We start from the raw sequence: 19,567 nt of genomic DNA, 5'->3' as shown, positions 1-19,567 counted from the left end.
CCTCCTTGTTGGGTTTCTTTAGTAGCTTAGTAGTGATTCCATCCATGGGAGCCTACTTCCCACCTTTTCATATAGAGTATTTCAAGTTCTTGAAAGGGGAACTTTAAACATAGCATATAACAGGTTTGAAAGGAAAAAGAGAATATGGTAAGGGAAAAAAGAGCTTTATTAAATGTCCATGCTGCAAAGGCACAGAGATAGATGTGTTTCAAAGTTTACATGTAGGCATGAGGTATATCTTCAGCTTCCGTTGTACATGCCCCTGGATTGGATTGGCCATGGAAGAAAAAGCCGCAAGACACATCAGTTACTATTTAATGGCAGTTTGGGGGAATTTTTCTAACAAGGGCCCAGCATAGACTGTAACTAGAATGGACTGGCTCTTCTTTGTGCCCAAGAGCTGTGTTAACACAGTAGAAAAGAAGTACTTGGACTCACCAAATGCCGATTCAGAGGATATGTGAAACTTCATGTGCTGCCTCTATAACATTATAGATGGGCCGCTTGGCTTGGGACCCCCCGGCAGGTGCTGCCTGAGACCCATCTGAGACAGTTGTAGGTTGGTTAATGATCATCAGAGGGTTGACCTGGCTCAGGACTTCATCATTCACTGAGATGCCATCCAAGTACTGCTTGAGAAGATGTCTCAACTTAAAATTGTCTTGCATCAGTACATCTTTAGTCCGCTCTAGCGAGAGCTGTTCCAGCCTCACCTTGTTGTATCTTTTCCAAAAGCGCTCCAGACCCACGTAGTCCAGCATCATCTATAAAATGTTGAAAAGCCTTGATTGGTTGCAAGGAACTACATCTCAACTTTGAGTGTTCAAGACCCTCATCATCATCTTTTAATGACCCCATGATCCTTTCCAGGGTGGAGTCTGGGCCACGGAATGGATCTAGCCGAGTGTTTTAATGGCCGGATGCTCTTCCTATCGCCAATGCAGAGTTTTGTTCAGCAGATATATATTCTCAGTGTGCTCAGAGAGAGAAATATCTGCCTCTACCTAGGATCGAGCTCAAAGCCTCCCGACTGTGAGAGAAGAGCTTCACATCTATGCCGCCACACCACTCCTGAGTGTTCAAGGCTACATAAAAACACCAGCGCAGTGTCTGCGGTGTGAAATATGCAATTCCCAAGCCAATTCTAAATTGGGAGATCCTTGAGGGAAATATACAAACACTAGAAAGATGATAAAGACCAGTTCCCTTAGGTGGGTAACAGCCCAATACCAAAATGAAAAGCTGTGCTTGAGACAAATTTGCTCTTGCAAAGCGAAAAGCAAAATACTAAAATGTTAAAAGACCAGAGGCAAATTCTGAACAAATCTTAGAGAGCCAAATTGCACCAAATCCCAATCATATCATCTGAATCAGATTGTCCCCTATGAAAAGCAGATTCATAGGTAATTGAGGATCAGGAAAGAGGGTGAGGTTTAACTGTCTTTTTTTTCCCCCTTTTCCTAGGGTTTCAAGGAAAATCCCTCTGAGCAACTGGTGCCAAACTCAGAAAAAGAAACTCCTAACTTCAACGAGTCTTTGCCTCAATCTTATCATTCCTCCTGGGAGAGGTGCAGTAAATGCCAACCAATACACTCTGAAGATGCAGATTAATTTTAACATATGGATAGATTATTCCAAACAGTAAACTGAAGAAATATTTCTTCCATTTGGCAACGAAGAAGACAAAAGTGCATCCCACCCATATCTGAATTCAGATAATTCACCTGAGCAAGTGGTTCAACTGGTTTTTCTAAAGCCAACTTATCAACTGTTTTCTGTTCTTCGTAGTTCAGGGAGTTCGGGTAAAATGGTAGCACCTTCTCTTCCTCAGACTCCAGCCTACGGCACATTTCAGCCAGGCGCAGAATTATCTCTGCCTGCAAAACAGGGAAAAATAGGGTTGGACCTGGTTTTCACAAGGTTTTTGGCACAGTGTGTTTACAAAGTGCTGGAGCTTAACCTATGACCTATGACAACAATGGAGCTTGCCTATTAGTTATGTGTTGTAATGGTCGTGAAACCATGTAATGGTCTTTTTGTGGTAGTTGGTCAGCGAACACTGCTGCTCTGCTGCTGGCGAGGTTTTGCCAAAAACTGGAAATGCTGGTTTTCAGCGAAACTGTCATGTGACCACGGGCCATTGCAAACAGCCATAAATGCAGCCATGTTGCCAAGCACACAAAGTTTGGTCTTGGTAGTAACCACAAAGGTGGCCCAACTATCAGAATTTCAAATCCAATTCTAAGTTTCCTTTTTTGGATCAGTTGTAACTCTGATTCATCACCAAGCAACCGGTTGTAAGTTGAGGACTACCTGTAATGTAGTAATAAATTAGGAATTATAATTCCTAGGTATCTCTTGGCATCACATCATCTGTCTATCTATCTGTGTTCTCTTTCTATTTCCTAGGATGTTCATGGACTTTAGTTATCTAAATACTGTATTATTGTTGTTCAAACAACAACTAATATTAATAGAAACTCAGTTTGTGCAGTGCTTAAGGCACCAGGCTAGAAACTGGAAGACCATGAGTTCTAGTCCCATCTTAGGTACAAAGACAGTTTGGTGACCTTGTGCCAGTCAGTCTCTCTCAGGTCTTGGGAGAAGACCATGGCAACCACCTCTGAAAATCTTGCCAGGAAAACTGCAGGGATTAGTCCAGGCAGTCACTGGGAGAAAATGGTGAAGGCTAAATGCATGACATTATTAATAATTAAATGACCTAGTTCCAGAGAAAGGCCTTGAATTCTTTTTTTTTTAAAGATGAAAACAGATACATTCACACTTAGTGTAGGACCAATGCAAAAGAAAGCCCTTTCTCACAGACCCAACAAATGGGCTTCTTAAAGTGGAGCATCCTTCAGGGGTGGGATTCAAATTTTTTAACAACCTGTTCTGTGGGTGTGGCTTAGCTGGTAGGCATGGCTTAGTGTTCATGTGACTGGCTGGGTGTGGCCAACTCAACATCACTCACATCGAGGCACACATCTCCTCGCCTGGCCTCTCATGACTGTGGGGATGGTGCAACAGTTGTAAGTGTGAAAAATGGTCATAAGTCACTTTTTTCAGTGCCATTGTAACTTTGAATGGTCACTCCACACAAGCAAAGTACCAGCAAAGTAGGGGGGGGGGAAACTCCAGAGAAGTTCCTGAGACAAGAAGTCTAGTCCTGCCAAGAATGTAATAAGGGTTAATGGAGAGGCAGTTTCTGTAAGCAACACCAAAATGTTTCCTTCCTGCCTTCCTTACAGGATTAGGCCAGTAATTTCTTCTAATAACTGGTTCTCCGAACTGCTTAGAATGTTGACAATTGGTTCTAGCGAATAGGTGAGAACTGGTAGAATCCCACCCCTGGCATCCTTAAAGAGTTTTTTCAGCCAGCCAAAATTTCCGAACTGGCTGATATCAAGATAGAAGTCTCTCAGATAGACTAAGCCACAAGCCAGTTAACATTTTAAACGTTAAGCCAGTACTTTCAATAATAACCAAAAGTTTCATGATTAGGCTTTCAAAGCTGCTATATTTATGGTTGTTCGATTCCTCTTCATTCAAGCAAGGTAGGCTTTGGAAAGTTATTGTGGTGGGGTGTTATCTTTCTGGCTATCCTTCCATATCTGAAAGTAACTCCTAAGATGATGAAGACAAAATTAGACATTTGCATCACACATTAATACATATTTTCCCTTACATGGAATTTTAAGGCTGCTAAATTGCTTATTTAAAGAGAACATATGTCAGTGTGACAAATAAATCTTTGGAAATGTTCATCACAGAAGAACTCTAAGTGGGAGCAGTTCCTTGGCAAGTCGAGAAGATGTGACAGATTTTGTGCTACATAATATCTGTAAAGGTTTTCAGACATTCAAGACAAACAAGAGATGCTTCAAAGCCTGTCCATTTCCCACTGAGATCCGATAGACTCTATCAGGAATGATGAATAAAAATAGCCACATGCCCAAAATGGAGCCAAGATTTCCATTGCTATTTCTCATCCATCATCAGCAGAGATTTTTTTTTTCTTTTTGCAAAAATCTCCAGCCATCTTTCTCTCCCGTTTGAAAATCCCAGCTAGTTTATTCCTTTTTCCCCTTTTGTACTTCAGCTTGTCTGAGTCTTTTAATGGTTTCAGGTGTTACAATTTTTGTGGGAAATGTTCCTGGGAGTGAGTGTGAACTATTAGCAATATATAAATATTATAGGAAAGAACATTCAATAAAAGCCAAACACCCCGTTGTTCTCCAAGCGCTTAGGGCAGCCTCTGAACATTCTTGCTTGCACATACAGTCCATTTTGTTTCCCCTGTTGAACAAAATAGCTTGGCAATCTCTTTTTTCCTGCAATGGCCTTGGAATATTGTTTTCGTCTCATCTTCATCCCATGAATAAGATAGCCTTACATTGTCTCAAGCTGCACTGATATAACACAGGTATTTCTCCCCTTCTTTCAACCCTGCCCAAGGACAATCTCAAGGCCTGTAAAATCTGGCATGTTCTGTCATTCTTACTTGGAAGAAAGGCAGATGATCAGTGATAGCAGGGAACAAGGTTAGTATACATAATGGCAGTGAAAACAGCCAGCGTCACACCAACAGGGCTTTCTTCTGATCCAAGGGTGGGGGAGAGAGCGGGGAAAGGTCCAAGATACTATTTTTCACTGGTATTTGTTAAGTGTATTTTGCCCCGTTTTATGATCTTTCTTGCGGTAGTGGCAAAGTTAATCACTGCAATTGATAAGTCTGTAACATGGTTGTTAAGTGAATCTGGCTTCCCATTGACTCTGCTTATCAGAAGGTCGCAAAACCCGATCGCATGACCCCGGGGACCCTGCAACCATCATAAATAGGAGTCAGTTGCCAAGTATCTGACTTTCGATCACATGACCTATGGGAATGCTGCAGCGGTAATAAATGTGAAAAACTGTACCCTTTTTTCAATGCCATTGTAACTTTGTACAGTCACTAAACGAACAGTTGTAAGTCAAGGACTGCCTGTATTATGGGTATAGGTTAAGCAGTTTTTGATATATTGAAGCATAATTTTATTTCCATCTCTTCTTGAGGAGCCTCTGTGTCACGGCCCTACTGGAGCCCGGTTCAAAGGAGGAGAAGGAGGAGTTGGAACTGGGACCGCCCGAAAGGGATGGCACATCTCCCTTGGCATGTTGGGAGAGGCCAGACGCTGAGGACGATGCTGCCCCAGGCCCCCCCCCCAGGTATTGGGGGAGGGGGCTGACCCACATGGAGAGCTGCCTGCCCTCACAGACACGGGGTAGGGTCGGCTGCTGACAGGTAGCAGTGCTGATAGGCAGCAGGTCTCCTCTGATGAGGAAAACAGCTCCCTCCTCCAAGGGCAAGGAGAGCATAGGCAAGCCCACGGAAGGGCTGCAAGGCTACTTGGGAGACGGCCACCCCACCCCTCCTCACCAGGAACCCCCGGAGTGGAGTAATTGAAGGAGAAGCCATGGAGAGTTCGCCTTTGCCAGGAACAATTGTTGTTTGCTTTGGCTCATACTCCCCTGGCTTCGCCTCGTGACTGATGCTGTTTGCCTTGCCTCGTTTTCGGAGATTGCTCTTTTGTCTTGGACCTTGCCCTTGTTTTGTGGACTGCTTTGGGCCTTTGCTTCACTGTGTCTTGACTCGGACCTTTTCTTTGCCTTGAGAAATGCCACCGTCTTGTGCACTGGGCTTGGAACCCTGGACCTTGCCCTGTCATTGTGCGCCTACTCTGGGGACTTGATTTGTACCACACGGGCTGTTGTTTGGGGGATTAAGGGTGGCTGCCTTCAAGGTAGTGTGTGTGTGTGGGGGGAGCCTTACCAGTTGTTGGAGGGCCATTTGCTGGACATTTTTTGAGATAAACGAAGGACTTTCTAAAAGCCTACCTTGCCTTAACTACCTGGGTCATAACCCTGCGAGGAAATCGCCTCAAACCAAGAGTGAAGTAGTCTCCCAAGAGCCTACCTTTCCCACCACATGTTCCAAGGCCTTGAGAGTGGCATTGCTTTCCTTCGTCAGCTTAGCCAGATTGTTACGGGCTTTAGTTCTTGCCCGGTTCATCTGGCTCTTGAGCTTCTGCAGCTGTTTCAAAACCACTTCCTTCTCATCACGGACACGCCGATTTTGTTCCTCGCTCTCCCTTGCGTGGAGCGCAATCTTGTTCTTCATGCTGGCAATAAGATCCTGGTGACCACAGAGGAGATATTTTTCAGACCATTAGAGCATTCTTTGTAATGACAGAGAACGGGAGGAAAAAAAAAAGAAAGAAAGCAAAGAAAGGGAAGGGAAAAGAGAGAGAAAGAGGACAAAGGATATTCTTACAAATTTGGCTCCCCTCTTGGGCTCCAATCCTGACCACTATGGCTTTGCCTACCACAGGAATGGGATCCCCCTGCTCATCCCACGCCACATCCAAAATGTGGTCCTCAGTTTAAAAAGGAAGTTTTTCTACCGGTGCTGTAAGTTGAACAATAGAGCAGCAATTGGAAGTGCGGCTAAAGGGCAGTTTTAGACAGGCTGCCTACTGTTATTATACATCAAGGAAATCCACAGGCTGAAGCATCATGGCTAATTTTGTAGCATGGGTGCTGAGGATAAGAGGTGTTTCCAAACTGCTTCCCAATGGGATCTTGGGGTCATGTAGAAGCAGATCAGCAGTTCATCAATAAGAAAACCAGCAACTCTGGACAAAAATCCTCAAAAAGTAGTTGCCCAAACAGTACTGTACTTTAGGAGGTACTTTTGAATTCATGCAGCGTGGTAATGAGGTCCAGACATTTGGGTATCTCATTCGAAATGCATGAAAGATGCCACAAAATCCTCCGCCATTGCCAGGACAGAAGTACAAAGGTAGGGACAGTTGAACCCAGTGAGGGCTCCCTGAAGTTAGAAAGTGTGAAAGTACACACAGTCCTTGACTTACAACAGTTCATTTAGTGACCGCTCAAAGTTACGACACTGAAAATGTGACATAACCATTTTTTCACACTTACGACCGTTGTATTATTCCCATGATTTATGTGATCAAAATCCAGATGCTTGGCTATCGGTTCCTATTTATGACCACGGCTGTGTCCCAAGATCATCTGCGATCACCTTTTGTGACCTTCCATCAAGCAAAGTCAATGGGGAAGCCAGGTTCACTTAGCAGCCGGCCTGACTAACTTATCAACTGCAGTGATTCACTTAACAACTATGGCAAGAAAGGTAGTAAAATACCTCACTTAACAACAGAAATGTTGGGCTCCCTTGTAGTCATAAGTTGAGGATTACCTGTAGAGCTGAAGCAGTTTTAGTCACTCATTCGGACACATTCGGGAAGATTCCTTACCTGTAACTTCTGCAATTTCTTCATCTGCAGTTCTATCTCCCGGGTGCTCCTTTCATCCCTGAGCTTCAGACCTTCGAAAGCAAATTTACGATCCTCTGTTGCTTCTGTGTAGTTACGTAAAGCCTGTTGAAAGCGCTTCCACAGCTCTTCCACTTTTCCTTCCAACTGTATGCGAAGGTAATGTTTGTCCTCCAAATTCTGCAGGAAATGAAAATGGGTCAGCAATTCCCCAAGGCCCTCCCTGCCAGCTTCAGGGTTCTCCAGCTACCTGTACTTTTTAATCTGTCTGAACAGGTGACATTTCTCAAGGGAAAAAAAAAACAAAACAGCTTCCTTGCAGATACAAGAAAATATACTCAGTTTATTTGTTTGATTGTTTCAGGTCCCGTTAGCAGAACCCTTTATTGCTTGTGATGCAGTTCTAAGTATTGGAAATAAGGGCAGCATCCATAATGAGTTAATCAGGTGGAGTCCCAAACTGCTATTTCATATTTCATAGTCCCTCAACTTTAGCTCATGACTCATGTTGTACCCCACAGTATCTAGAAGAGGAGAGAAAATAATGTAGAGCAGAAATGGCTCCATGTTTTAAAATGCCTTGGTTCCCAAAACATACTAAGCAAGCTGTAAAAAAATTGATCAATATAGTTTGTAGCATATGGTTTTACGTTGCATGAACACTCCTAATAGTAGTTGTTTTCGATGTATCACGGTCACACAATGATATGAACCCACAATCTTTAATCAGATTGTGCACAGTTCAGCTATAGTTCAGAATTCAAATATACATATCGGCTTAAAATAACAAAAAGATTGTTGAGTTTCCTCCAAGTTGTTTGATTATAGAAGCCTGGTTCAACATAGTCTGTTTTGTTTAACTGAACATGCCATAATCAACCAGGTTCATGCTTCTTAAGCCCAAAACTACTATTAACATCAATTGGATTCATACAACACACTAAACTATAACCATGGAAACCACACTATGGCTTAGTTTAATTTATGAATCTAGCCAATGTGTTCTAGCTTGGTATTTAGTATATCTTAACTATGATGATAATGCACTGGAAAAAGGGCAAACTAGTAAAGAAAATAGATTTTAGTATTAATAAGCAAGAAACAAGAAGTACTGTAGCTAGAGTAGGTTGTGATGTCCGATATCAAACACCTGATCTATTTAGAACCATGACAGGATATCTTGGATTGATGACTGCCAAACAACTCCAAGTTCTTCCTACTAGCATCTTCCTTTTTAAATCCACACACCAATATATAACAGAAATATAATTCTCAGATAATATTTCATAAAGCCATAACAAGAAAAAGAGAACATTTTCATAGGTAACGACTGCCCTATCAATACGTCGTAACAGTTTTGCTAAAGAAAAAAATTAAGGGCTCTACGATTGCTAAAACCTGCATGTAAAGATTGTTTTTTCCTGCAGATTCATCTGTCTGTTCTAAATTGTGATCGGATTCCCCCGTTCATCAGCAAATACGAAAATATCATCAAGTTTGCTCCCCTTTCTTAACTCACACCTTATTTTTGACATCATCTCGTGTACTTTGGAAGTCAAGTCTGGCTTCATATTCATTTTCAGCAAAGTTCTGCTCCATCGCTAACAATACATCCTGAAGGTAGAGACTCTCCTCGTCATGGTGTTCTATGATTAACTTCCTGGCAGAAATGGAAATGGTCCCATGAGCATCAAGAAGTTCACAGATCAGTGCCCCAGGACTCTCTATCCCAACCCTATGTCCTTTCTTCCTTTTCTCACAGGCCTACCTCTCTGTGTCAAACTCCTTCTGCAATGCCTGCAGTTCTGTCTGGTAATCCTCTTCTAAGTAGCCCAGGCGGCAGTTCTGGAGTTTCAACAGTTGATCTATGTTGTGTAAGTGGCTACGCAGGGCGTGGGTGTACTGAGCTTCTGCTTCAGCTAGGTCTTTAGCAAGGGACTGGGAGGCAGAGAAAAACCATAAAATCGGGACAAAAGGCAGGTTTGAAACAACTATGGAAATCAACATTAAAAAAAGAATCAGAACTCTACAGTAGTCAGACTCAGGCAGACAAATGTATACAAAGCTACTAAAGTAGCAGTAGTATGAGCTACATTATCTGTTGGTGTAGCTGAATGTGTGGGAGGCTACCCATTAAAGCTTTAAACATTTTCAAATCATATTATTTTGAGCAACTCTTCAGTTCAGAGGACCCTTTTAAACCCATAAAAATGGGTTATGTTGATGGTCACCAGTTTTCTGAGGGTTGTCCCAAAGTGATGCCATACTGACTTGTACCTTTGCTTCTTCCATGGCTTAATGTCTATGGAGATTCTCAATCGTCCAGATCATGGTTGTTCTTCAGGAAGACGCCACAGAAAACCCAGAGATGGTTTTCAAAAGGCAGTTGGATTTTCTTGGGTTTTTCCCTTGAAAACATTTTGCTTCTCCTCCAAGGAACTGTTTCAGTTCTGACCTGAAGAAGCTTATTGGACGAGAAGCAAAACATTTTCAATGAACGAAAACCAAGGAAGTCCAGCTGCCCTTTGAAAAGCACCTTTGGGTCTTCCTATGGCTTCTTCCTGAATAGCATTGTCACTGGCTCCTGATGCTGAACTTGTGTGGCAATTTCACACAACTAGAGTGCTGCACTTCCTGTCCCTTTTCTGTTTTTGTAGAGAGGTCCAAGCCTCATAATGAGACAATGGACTATGCAGCCGGGAATAACTGTGCATACTTTAAAATTAAACGCCAGACAGATGAGAGGGAACAAGTGATATTGCTGGTCTACTGTGCTTGCAAATGCAAAAAACAACAGCAAACTACTTTATTACCTATCTCAGTTTTATGTGAGATAGTAATGACTTCAATTTTTCAGAGAAGCTTCTTAAAATAATTCTGTATGTTTGTTAACACACTGTTATATGAATAAATCTTGCCTTTCTTCAGTTATACAATTTGTGACAGTCGGCTAAAATATGTAAAAGAGATAAATACTGCACAAGATGATACCAACTGAGAAACAAGTTTTTATTTATATAATCTGTTCTCACAGCTCATGTTCTTTTTGCATAATGCCATATAGCCAGAGAGTTTCACAAGTTGCTTTCTATTCCTACTTGCCTTGCCTTTCTGTAAGTGTCCCCCAACTGCTTGATACAGTTTTCTTCCACGGACTTTTAGAGATTGCTGCTCACCTTAATGACATTGTCTTTGCAATCCACAACACGTTCAAATGTCTGACTGAGAATCTCAATGTCTTTACGCAGCTCCCTGGCCTTGACTTCACGGAGAACAGTGCGCCATTGCAAGTTGATCTTATTCAGATTCACCCAGCTATTGCGTTCCTCCTTGGCTAACTTGTCCTGAAATACAAGTCACAGCTTACAATGCACTCCCCCAGAGTTTACCCCTGCAGCAAGTAGGCAATGTAGGCAGTGACTAAATATTAAGTGATTCTGAAGATCAAAATGCCTTGAATATTTTTTCACTGAGAAAAATATGGGAAATGAAGCAATTATGGCCATGCAAAATTCATAATGAAAACTGTTTTCATCAACTATCCACCTTTATTTGATTAGAGTTCTTGTACAAACTGAAGCAAATATGCACTGAAAAAATATAAACAGATGTTTATTGATTTTGTAATCACAATACAGACTTAAAGATCTTCACTCAAGATTTTTTCCCTACAGGTGCCTAGTACCAGTAGTTGAACGGTGAACTTCATTGCCACGTAAGCTGAAATTTGTTTATACAATGAAGATGTCTCCTAGCCTTTCCAGCCCTTTACACCTTGTCTTTTAAAATCTTGAAAATTTAAAATCTTGAAAGATTTCCCATCAGAGAAGAGCTTGAGGGCACATTAGAAGCTGCAAGGGGAAAGTGAAAATAATCCCCCTCAGTGGAATTATATTATCTTAACAATTGTTTTGGATATTAGATATTATTCTGGGCCAATTATTACTCCACCGATTAAACATTTTAAACTCCATGCGAATAAGACTGGGAGTTTTCAGTAAATATTGACTGGTATTACCTACCCTTCCTTGTCTTGTGTGTGTGTGTGTGTGTGTGTGTGTGTGTGTGTGTGTATCCCTCTGAACCACTAGCCTATTCCAGAACTTTTTTTACATCAAATAAATTCATTTTCATACAATTTTAACCTCTTATTCAATTCACCTCATTAGTTTGAAATTCTGTCACAGGCTAATCAAAACTTGAGGTCCAAAAATGTATGTACAGATATTGCTCATTTCTTTTTTTTATATTAAGTATAAATTTATATTAAATTTATAAAACCTTTCAGACTACAAGGTATTCTTCTATCATTTATTAGTATTCCTTCTACTATTTTATGATTCATGCTATTCACATTTGAAAGCAATGCTCTGCTTCAATTATAACATCAAGAGAACTTTGACACATGAAATTTGATTTTGAGCAAGTTTACATATCTGATACAAATACAATTTCTATATTGTAAAATCATCATTCACATTTGATGGAATGAAGCACATTTTGCTGGCCCTACACTCCTCCCCTCAGAGCAGAGTATGTCTCGCTTATTTTTGGTTTCATTGTAGCATGTAGTACATGGCAGACTTGCGCCTATTTTTGGCTTCATTCTTTAACTTTTGAGTAGCATGTGGTACCTTTAGAAATTGGATCAACATGTCCTCCTTCTTCTTACTCATTTCCTCCTCAGCCAACAGCTTTTGTTGCATCATAAGCAACCGTTCTTCTTCAGAGAGTATAGCCCGTTTGGGTCCCTTCTTTTTTGGCATGGTTATATTTAGAAAAGAGATAGATCTGTCGAACAGAAGAAAGATCCATGTCAACAAAGTTGACCTAAAGCCATTTCCCAATATATTGGCATCTAGGGGTATTAAGTTGCATGCCTATTGTATTTTCTGAGTTGGGCATATCCTGTCTAAAGATTATGGGAATTGTTAAGCTTACACTTCTGGAAAGTTCTAAATTGAGAAATCCCATTTGAAGCTACGAAATACAATTCTGATTGCTGAGCCAAGCTGCTACTATACATCTCTACATTCAATGAATGTATTACTCATTCCTTTAATCCTGTCTGTCATTCTTTATATATGTAATTATCCTCATTTTCTTCTAAAACATTTAGATAGAGTATATTATTTTCCCCATCCCACCCTTTCATCTTCATAATCCAGTGAGGAGGTTTAGATTGAGAAACAGAAAGACAACAATCTGCTTTGCAGATGAGCTGGGATTTGAAGCCATTTCCCAAATGCTAAATTACTTCCTGTATGAACTATTACTGTAACACAATCTAACTTGAACATATTAAAAGCATCAGCTGATCAGGGATGTTTTGGCCAAATTATTGAATAGAACCGGTTTTAGGAGCTGTGATTCTACAGTAGTGTTATACTGTAGTTGCTTCTTTGAGTGTCGCTATACTCCTTTCCATAACTCAAAATTCTGCTGATGATTGATAAGCGGATACTTGAAATATCACATCCTATACAACCTTTTCCAAGCTTTTCAACTGGAATTTTCTTGGTCTTATTGCTATCAGAGGCAGTTTAGGGGAGAATAAAAAACAATTCCTTCTGAATGGATGGTTCATATTTTGAACTTCCCTACGAAAGAAATACAATTTAATGTTCTCCTTCCTGCTCTTCCAATAGTAGGCAAATATGTTCTTATTTAGACAGATGTGTCAATATTAAAATTGATTATCTGTCAGTTTGGTCTTAACATGACTGAATATTGTGTCTTTATATTAACAGGATTTTAATTAACCAATTCATTGGTCTAGATTTCTCTTCATTTTTATAGTGTTCAATACATTTAGTGCCTCTTTTAGGAGAAAAAAGTGTGCAAATTCAATAAATAACATAAAACAAATATATTGTTCTCTTTCTCCTGTCTTTCTTTTCCTCATTTTAATTCTGTCACCATGGTTTTTAGATGCCTTTGAAACCTGAAGCCACATAACCAGACCTCACTTTCTCGGGTGCCAGCCTTGTTCACTTTTCCACATTTGCTTCCATTTCTACATCAGGGTTCTAAACCTTATGAGGATACAAACTATGAAATCACTTGCTGGAAGGCAGGGAGGAAACCATCCCTGAGCCTGAAATATCAAATAATCAAAAGCAAAATACACATGTCATGATGAACTAGTTTAACAGTTTTCTTTGTGGAGATTTCCACCACCACCCCGCCCCCCCCAGAGGTTGCCTTGAATCTTATAGTCAGAAGTTGCATGCTAATTCAAGGAATCGAAAACAAGTGGCGAAACTTGACCTTGGACTTGAATTATGTGCCAATTGTTAATTATGCTGAAGTTTAATTGGCATATAATTCTTCACATATGGCTTCTACTAATTAAAATAGTTTGCCACAGAGGTTAAGGCACTGGTTTAGAGACTATGAATTCTACTCATTAATCCTAAGGTTACCTTAGCCACCTGGGCAACTTTGGGCCAATTCCTCTCAGCCCAAGGAAGCAGATAATGGTAAGCAACTTCTACAATCTTGCCAAGAAAATTGCATGGATTCTAGTCTGGTGCCTTAAACAGTGGACCAAAGTGGAATCTTAAAAGATTAATATTCAGTTGGAACCAGAAATTTTCTTGGGGTTCATGAACAGTCAACCAGAAAAGATGCATAGAAGATTGTTTTTATACATGGTTACTGCAGCAAGATTATTGCAGGCACAAAGATGGAAAGCAGAGGTGGTATTAAGCAGGTTCTGACCAGTTCTGGAGAACCGTAGCAGAAATTTTGAGTAGTTCGGACAACCGGCCAAAACCACCTCTGACTGGCCCCGCCCCCATCTATTTTCTGCCTCCCGAGTCCTAACTGATCGGCTGGGTCTTCTTTTGTTGCCCTGCACAGGAGAACGGAACTGGAAAGCAGGTTAGTGGGGTGGGGAGGGAATGGGATTTTGCAATAACCTTCCCCTGGAGTGGGGTGAGAATGGAAATTTTACAGTATCCTTCCCCTGCCATGCCAACCAAGCCACGCTCATCAAGCCAAACCACGCCCACCATGCCACACCTACGGAACCGATAGTAAAAAAGTTTGAATCCCACCATTGATGGAAAGATTCCAAAACACCCACATCAGATTGATTGGTGAAGATGACAGAATTTGCAGAAATGGGAAGAATTAATTTGTTTGGTAAAAAAACCTGATTCTTTACATATTTTTTTCCTTTCTTTTTTTCATGTTCCATTTTTTATTCTTTTTCTTTCTTTTAAATCTGTAGATTTGTTTATATTCCTGCATAGTTTATATTTCTTTGCTAAAAATGACAAAATGACCTGGCTTTGCAGCATATGCTAAACCACAAATAAGCCAATCAACTTAAAAATTAATAGGAATGCAATCTCCAGATTTGTAACTGACCTGGTAAAGACTATTGTGACAACACAGGCTCAGAATCCCTGCTTTAATCAATGCTTCCTTCCAATTAGCCTTGACCAAAGAGGTAGTTCTATAGAGTCCTTGATGCTCCCTGAGCTTGTCTTTTTTTTTTTTTTGCAAACATCTCATTACCCAAGTAGGCAACATCACCACTGCTAGTGAATTTTGAGCTCTGCTTCATTTGTATACAGTAATTTACCCTGCCCAAACGTACTGGTAGAGTTTTCTCCTTGATTAGGATATTTTTTTGCTAGATTGTTTCTCTGGTATTAATCCCTGCTTATCTGGGTTGGTGAAGAGGAGGTTTTCTGGTCTCTGTTTCCTTCTTAGCATTTTATTGTCTCTTCTGAATGGTGCATAAATATGGTTTATGTCTATGTGTTTATGGTTGGCTGATTTGTTTGAAGGGCAAACTTCCCAGAATTTCCTAGTGTTTTTGGATTTAGCTTGGTTTAGGATGCTCAAGGTTTCTCAGTTGAAAATATGGTTGAGTCTTTCCACAAGGAATTCTATTTGTAACAGAATCCTTCACGGAGTTGAGGAGTTGTAGCATAACAATTCACTCTCAAAAGAAGCTGTTTCTTTATTACAATGGCCAGCAGCCTAGGCTCTCCTTCCAAACAGGAGCAATGCCGAAACTCCTGCTAAAACACAAACCTGTCTCAGATAACACAGGTAGTCCTCGACTTACGACCACAATTGAGCCCAAAATATGTTGTCGAGACATTTGTTAAATAAGCTTTGCCCCCATTTTATGACCTTGCCTCGGTTGTTAAGGGACCTACCACAGTTGATTAAGTTAGTAAGTTGGTTGTTAAGCCAATCTGCCACCCCCCACATTGACTTCCCTTATTAGGATGATCTTGGGACACAGCAATGGTCATAAATATGAACCAGTTGCCAAGCAGCTGGCTTTTGATCCCACAAATCCTGCAAAGGTGGCAAGTGTGAAAAAACAGTCATAAAGTCACTTTTCCCAGGGCCCGTGTAGCTTTGAACGGTCACTATACGAAGTGTTGTAAGGGCTACCTGTAGATATTCAGATCAATCAAAACTTGTTTTTTACAGTTCCCCCCCACCCCACCCCCCAAAAAAATTCCCTTTCGGTCATCATTCCATAATAGGAATGGATCCTGAAACACCGACACTTGCCCCCCCCCCGACACACACACACACTCGCAAACCCAAGACTTTCCCTACAAATTGGCACCGACCTTTTCACCAAAAGAGTCTGCTCATATATTATTTATTCCAGCCCTCCCGTTCTCCTCCTCCTCGACCCACCGCGTCCCTCTTTGCGAGCGCGACGCTTGCTCCAAGCCGAGTCCTCCCGGTCTCCGAGCAACGGCCCCCTTTCCCGGGGACGCGCCGGTTCCAGCTCCACAGCGCCCCCTTGTTGTTGTAGTCCAGTAGGACGGCCTTAAAAGAACGCCGTGCGCCCTGCCTGTTCAAAGCCCCGCAGGGAGAAAGGACGAAGAGAAAGCGACGCCTGAAGGCTGGAGAGGCTGCAGCCACAGCCTCAGGGGAAAACCAGGCCTTAAAAGGTTCCCCTCGCCCATACGTGCTAGTCGTTTTCGGCTCTATTTTTCTTTCTTTCTATTTCTCTATTCTATTTCTTTATTTCTATTTATTTAAATAAAAAGGTTAAATTAAAAAATATTTAAATAAACAATAGTATTTATTTCTATTTCTCTATTCTATTTCTTTCCAGGAAACAAACGTACTTGCAAATTTTGAGTGGTTAATTCTTTAGATAGGCTTGTGATACTCCCTGAGCTTTACAAAAGTTGGAATAGAACTTCGAAAAGCAAGCCAAAAGAGTCCACTGGTACCAGGCGGATAATACATTTAAATAAGTAAAATCTGGCCTTTAGGTATGAATTAGGTCTATGTCTCGCTTTTGTACAGAAGATCAAGATTATGTCTCCTCCAAATTATTATTTTTTATCATTTACATTTTTATTAGTTTATCAAAGGAAAAAGTACAAAGAAAAAAAGGCATTTCTTAGTTTTCCAGAGGATGCAAATTATTGGGAATCATCTACTGATCCTTTCTCCGTTGTCACGCAAAATCTACCTGAAAGTTAATCCTTGAAACCCACAATTCTAAACTCTGTATTTGAGGTTTGTTTCTGTTTTTTTTCCCCCTTGGCAAAGGAGGACATATGAAATCTACTTAGTCTGAGCTTTAGCAAAGGAAAATAACATTGGGGTTGAAAATTGAATGCTGCTGCCAAATAAAGCCAGTTAACACACCATTTGTACTCCTATAGATACTCCCCTAAGATATTTTAATGCCTGCTTCAGTATTTAACAACATTGCCTGGTCTGAAGATGAGTCTCAGTTGCCATGGCAACAGCGCTTGGTAGTCAACTTATTCAGATATAACCTGGACCTACTTAGGAAGCTGCAATCTAAATATAACCAAGAAGCCCTCTTTTAATTTTAATTTTAGGTCATCTACATTTTCAGTGGAAAGGGAGCAAAATACACAGAACAGAAGGGAAGGAACAATGCAGTGGGAATGAAAAGAACTGGGACTAAAATCTTTTAAGGTATAATCCCTGTAAAATATAAAACCAGATCAGCATTTCTGTGTTGACCTCAGTCTGGATGAATTTGAGATTTCATTGCCACCATGAAAATCCTGCACTCATCCCAAATAATTGAGGCCCAAATTTACATTGCAGGGCACACATTTGCTCTGTTTTTCTCCTTCAGACACATGATCTGAAGCTAGAAGCTAGTACAGCATCACAGTCATAACATATTCTCAGGACTTTGAGGTTCATGGCTACCACTAATCTCTATCAGATGGTCTACGGTTGTAGGTCCAACTGGTTGCCTCAATTTCTGGATGAGTTTCTGTTTGTCAGGCAACTTAGGTGCTTAGGCAAGCTTTAGTACAGTTTGCTTGGCAAGATTATTCTGAAAAATTAACATACTGATATTTAGGAAAATCAGACCAGAGGTTTCTAAGACATGATCCCCAAGTAGATGTGTGTTAATACCTGGCTACTTTTCAATTTGTTAGGAAGCAATAAGAACTGTACACTGAAAGCAAAGAAGTTCAGACCAGCCTCAAATTTTAAGAAGTGCATATAGAGATGTTTCTATTCTAAAACTATTATTGAAAGGATTATAAATACTCAGAGGACTTTGGTGAAGAGGAGGATGTCAGGGGGTCTAGAATGGAAAGTGAAAAGGAGATGGCATTGAGGGATTCTTTCACATACACACACACACCTATCTGTGAAGTTGGATCTCTCTCTTCCTCTTCTCCCTCTCTGTCTTTGTTGTTTTGTATTTAATTTCATCTTATATTCCTGGTTTCCTCTTCTTTTATCTTGAAGGATAGAACAATTATTCCAAAGGTGCTTTTTCGAAAAGCAGTTGGCTTTTCTTGGCTTTTTTCCTTGAAAACCTTTGGCATTTCATCCAAGAGGCTTCTTCAAGAACACAAAAACAGTGCCTGGTGCTTGCTCGTTCAACAGGGATAGGACCAGAGGTGGTATTCAGCAGGTTCTGACCAGTTCTGGAGAACCGGTAGCAAAAATTTTGAGTAATTCAGAGAACCAGCAAATACCACCTCTGTCTGGCCCTGCCCCATCTATTTTCTGCTTCCCGAGTCCCAGCTAATCAGTTGGGTCTTCTTTTGTTGCCCTGCACAGGAGAATGGAGCTAGAAAGCAGGTTAGTGGGGTGGGGAGGGAATGGGATTTTGCAGTATCCTTGCTCTGGAGTCGGGTGGGAATGGAGATTTTATAATCGCCTTCCCCTGCCACACCCACCAAGCCATGCCCACAGAACTGGTAGTAAAATTTTTTGAATCCCACCACTGACATAGGACTGTGTGAAGACTGAAAAAGCAGGGCTATCCACCAGCCAGGGACCATGTTAACCACTCTCTGGACAGAACATCTAGCCACCTTCATTGCCAAATTTGAAGAATGGAATGAAATCTGAAACAACTATTTCCCAAGACAACTTCATTTTCATTTGATTCAGTATGGGAGGCAATAGAATAAGAACTAGTGAAGGTGGCTCCACTATTTTTAACACCCCTTCAACTATCATTCTTTGCTTTAGATTGGGTTTTATATATTTTAATGTTTTAGCTCTTTTGTATGCTGCCCAGATGTGAGATGGGCAGCTATATAAATTGGCATAAAGGCACCGGGCTAGAAAGCGGGTGATCTTGAGTTCAACTTCTGCCTTAGCCGTGAAGGCCAGCTGGGTGAAAATAAGAGGAAGAAGGTGTGTTCAGTATGACCACCTCTTTGAGTTATTTGTAAAAATAATAAAGGTGGGATACAAATAAATAAATAAAGAACCTGACTGGCTCACCACAATGTCCTTTTCTATGAATCTTGAAGAGTTTTCCCATTTTCTTTATCCTTCAAGCACCCTGTTTGTGTATATTCAAGGAATAAGAGTTCAGAAATTTTACAGTGTTCAAATGACAAAAAGCATCCAGCAGTTACGGATAACCTTAGAAGAAATGTTTCTTTTGAATTTCAAAAATACAAGTGGGAAAGCTGAATTATGACAAGCTAAAATGTAGTGAGTTTCAGAAAAGGCTTTACAGGAACATAGTCAAATTAACCCTGGCAGAATCTGGATAGTGAGGGTTCTTCTGTTCCTAAAAGAACATGGTCTAAGAACAATATTGGTTTAAAAAAAACAAAAACCCATTTTGCACATCCCAGTTCGAAAAAAATCCCCTTGCAACAGAACTTTCTGTACTTCATGAAATTAAAAATAAAATCCACATATGTGTTTCCTGATTTACTTTTGCAGGGGAGGATACTTCTTTAAATAGTGGGCTT

At 40.7% G+C, this 19,567-nt stretch overlaps 1 protein-coding gene across 4 annotated transcripts in view; it reads right to left on the bottom strand.

Moving 5' to 3' along the window:
- Nucleotides 1-148: 148 nt before the first annotated feature.
- The window catches only part of DRC2 (dynein regulatory complex subunit 2), a 40,833-nt gene continuing 21,414 nt past the window's right edge, over nucleotides 149-19,567 (bottom strand). Inside the window, exons 1-10 of one of the 4 annotated variants that reach the window (XM_026714737.2) lie at nucleotides 15,953-16,077; nucleotides 11,978-12,134; nucleotides 10,520-10,687; nucleotides 9,112-9,281; nucleotides 8,865-9,003; nucleotides 7,326-7,523; nucleotides 5,960-6,178; nucleotides 1,725-1,877; nucleotides 439-764; nucleotides 149-262 (exon numbers count right to left, since the gene is read on the bottom strand). In XM_026714737.2, coding sequence (XP_026570522.1) covers nucleotides 450-764; nucleotides 1,725-1,877; nucleotides 5,960-6,178; nucleotides 7,326-7,523; nucleotides 8,865-9,003; nucleotides 9,112-9,281; nucleotides 10,520-10,687; nucleotides 11,978-12,109 — 1,494 coding nt within the window. In that variant the 5' untranslated portion in view covers nucleotides 12,110-12,134; nucleotides 15,953-16,077 and the 3' untranslated portion in view covers nucleotides 149-262; nucleotides 439-449. Of the gene's footprint in view, nucleotides 765-1,724; nucleotides 1,878-5,959; nucleotides 6,179-7,325; nucleotides 7,524-8,864; nucleotides 9,004-9,111; nucleotides 9,282-10,519; nucleotides 10,688-11,977; nucleotides 12,135-15,952; nucleotides 16,078-19,567 lie in introns of those variants that run through there. The other 3 variants (XM_026714736.2, XM_087925303.1, XM_087925304.1) reach the window with 3 other exon arrangements.

This window comes from Pseudonaja textilis, chromosome 2, assembly GCF_049901715.1.
Source record: "Pseudonaja textilis isolate UNSWEBS1 chromosome 2, rPseTex1.2, whole genome shotgun sequence".
Lineage (NCBI taxonomy): Eukaryota > Metazoa > Chordata > Lepidosauria > Squamata > Elapidae > Pseudonaja > Pseudonaja textilis.
Note: the sequence above shows the minus strand (reverse complement) of the source record. Positions and strands in the feature narration are given on the sequence as shown.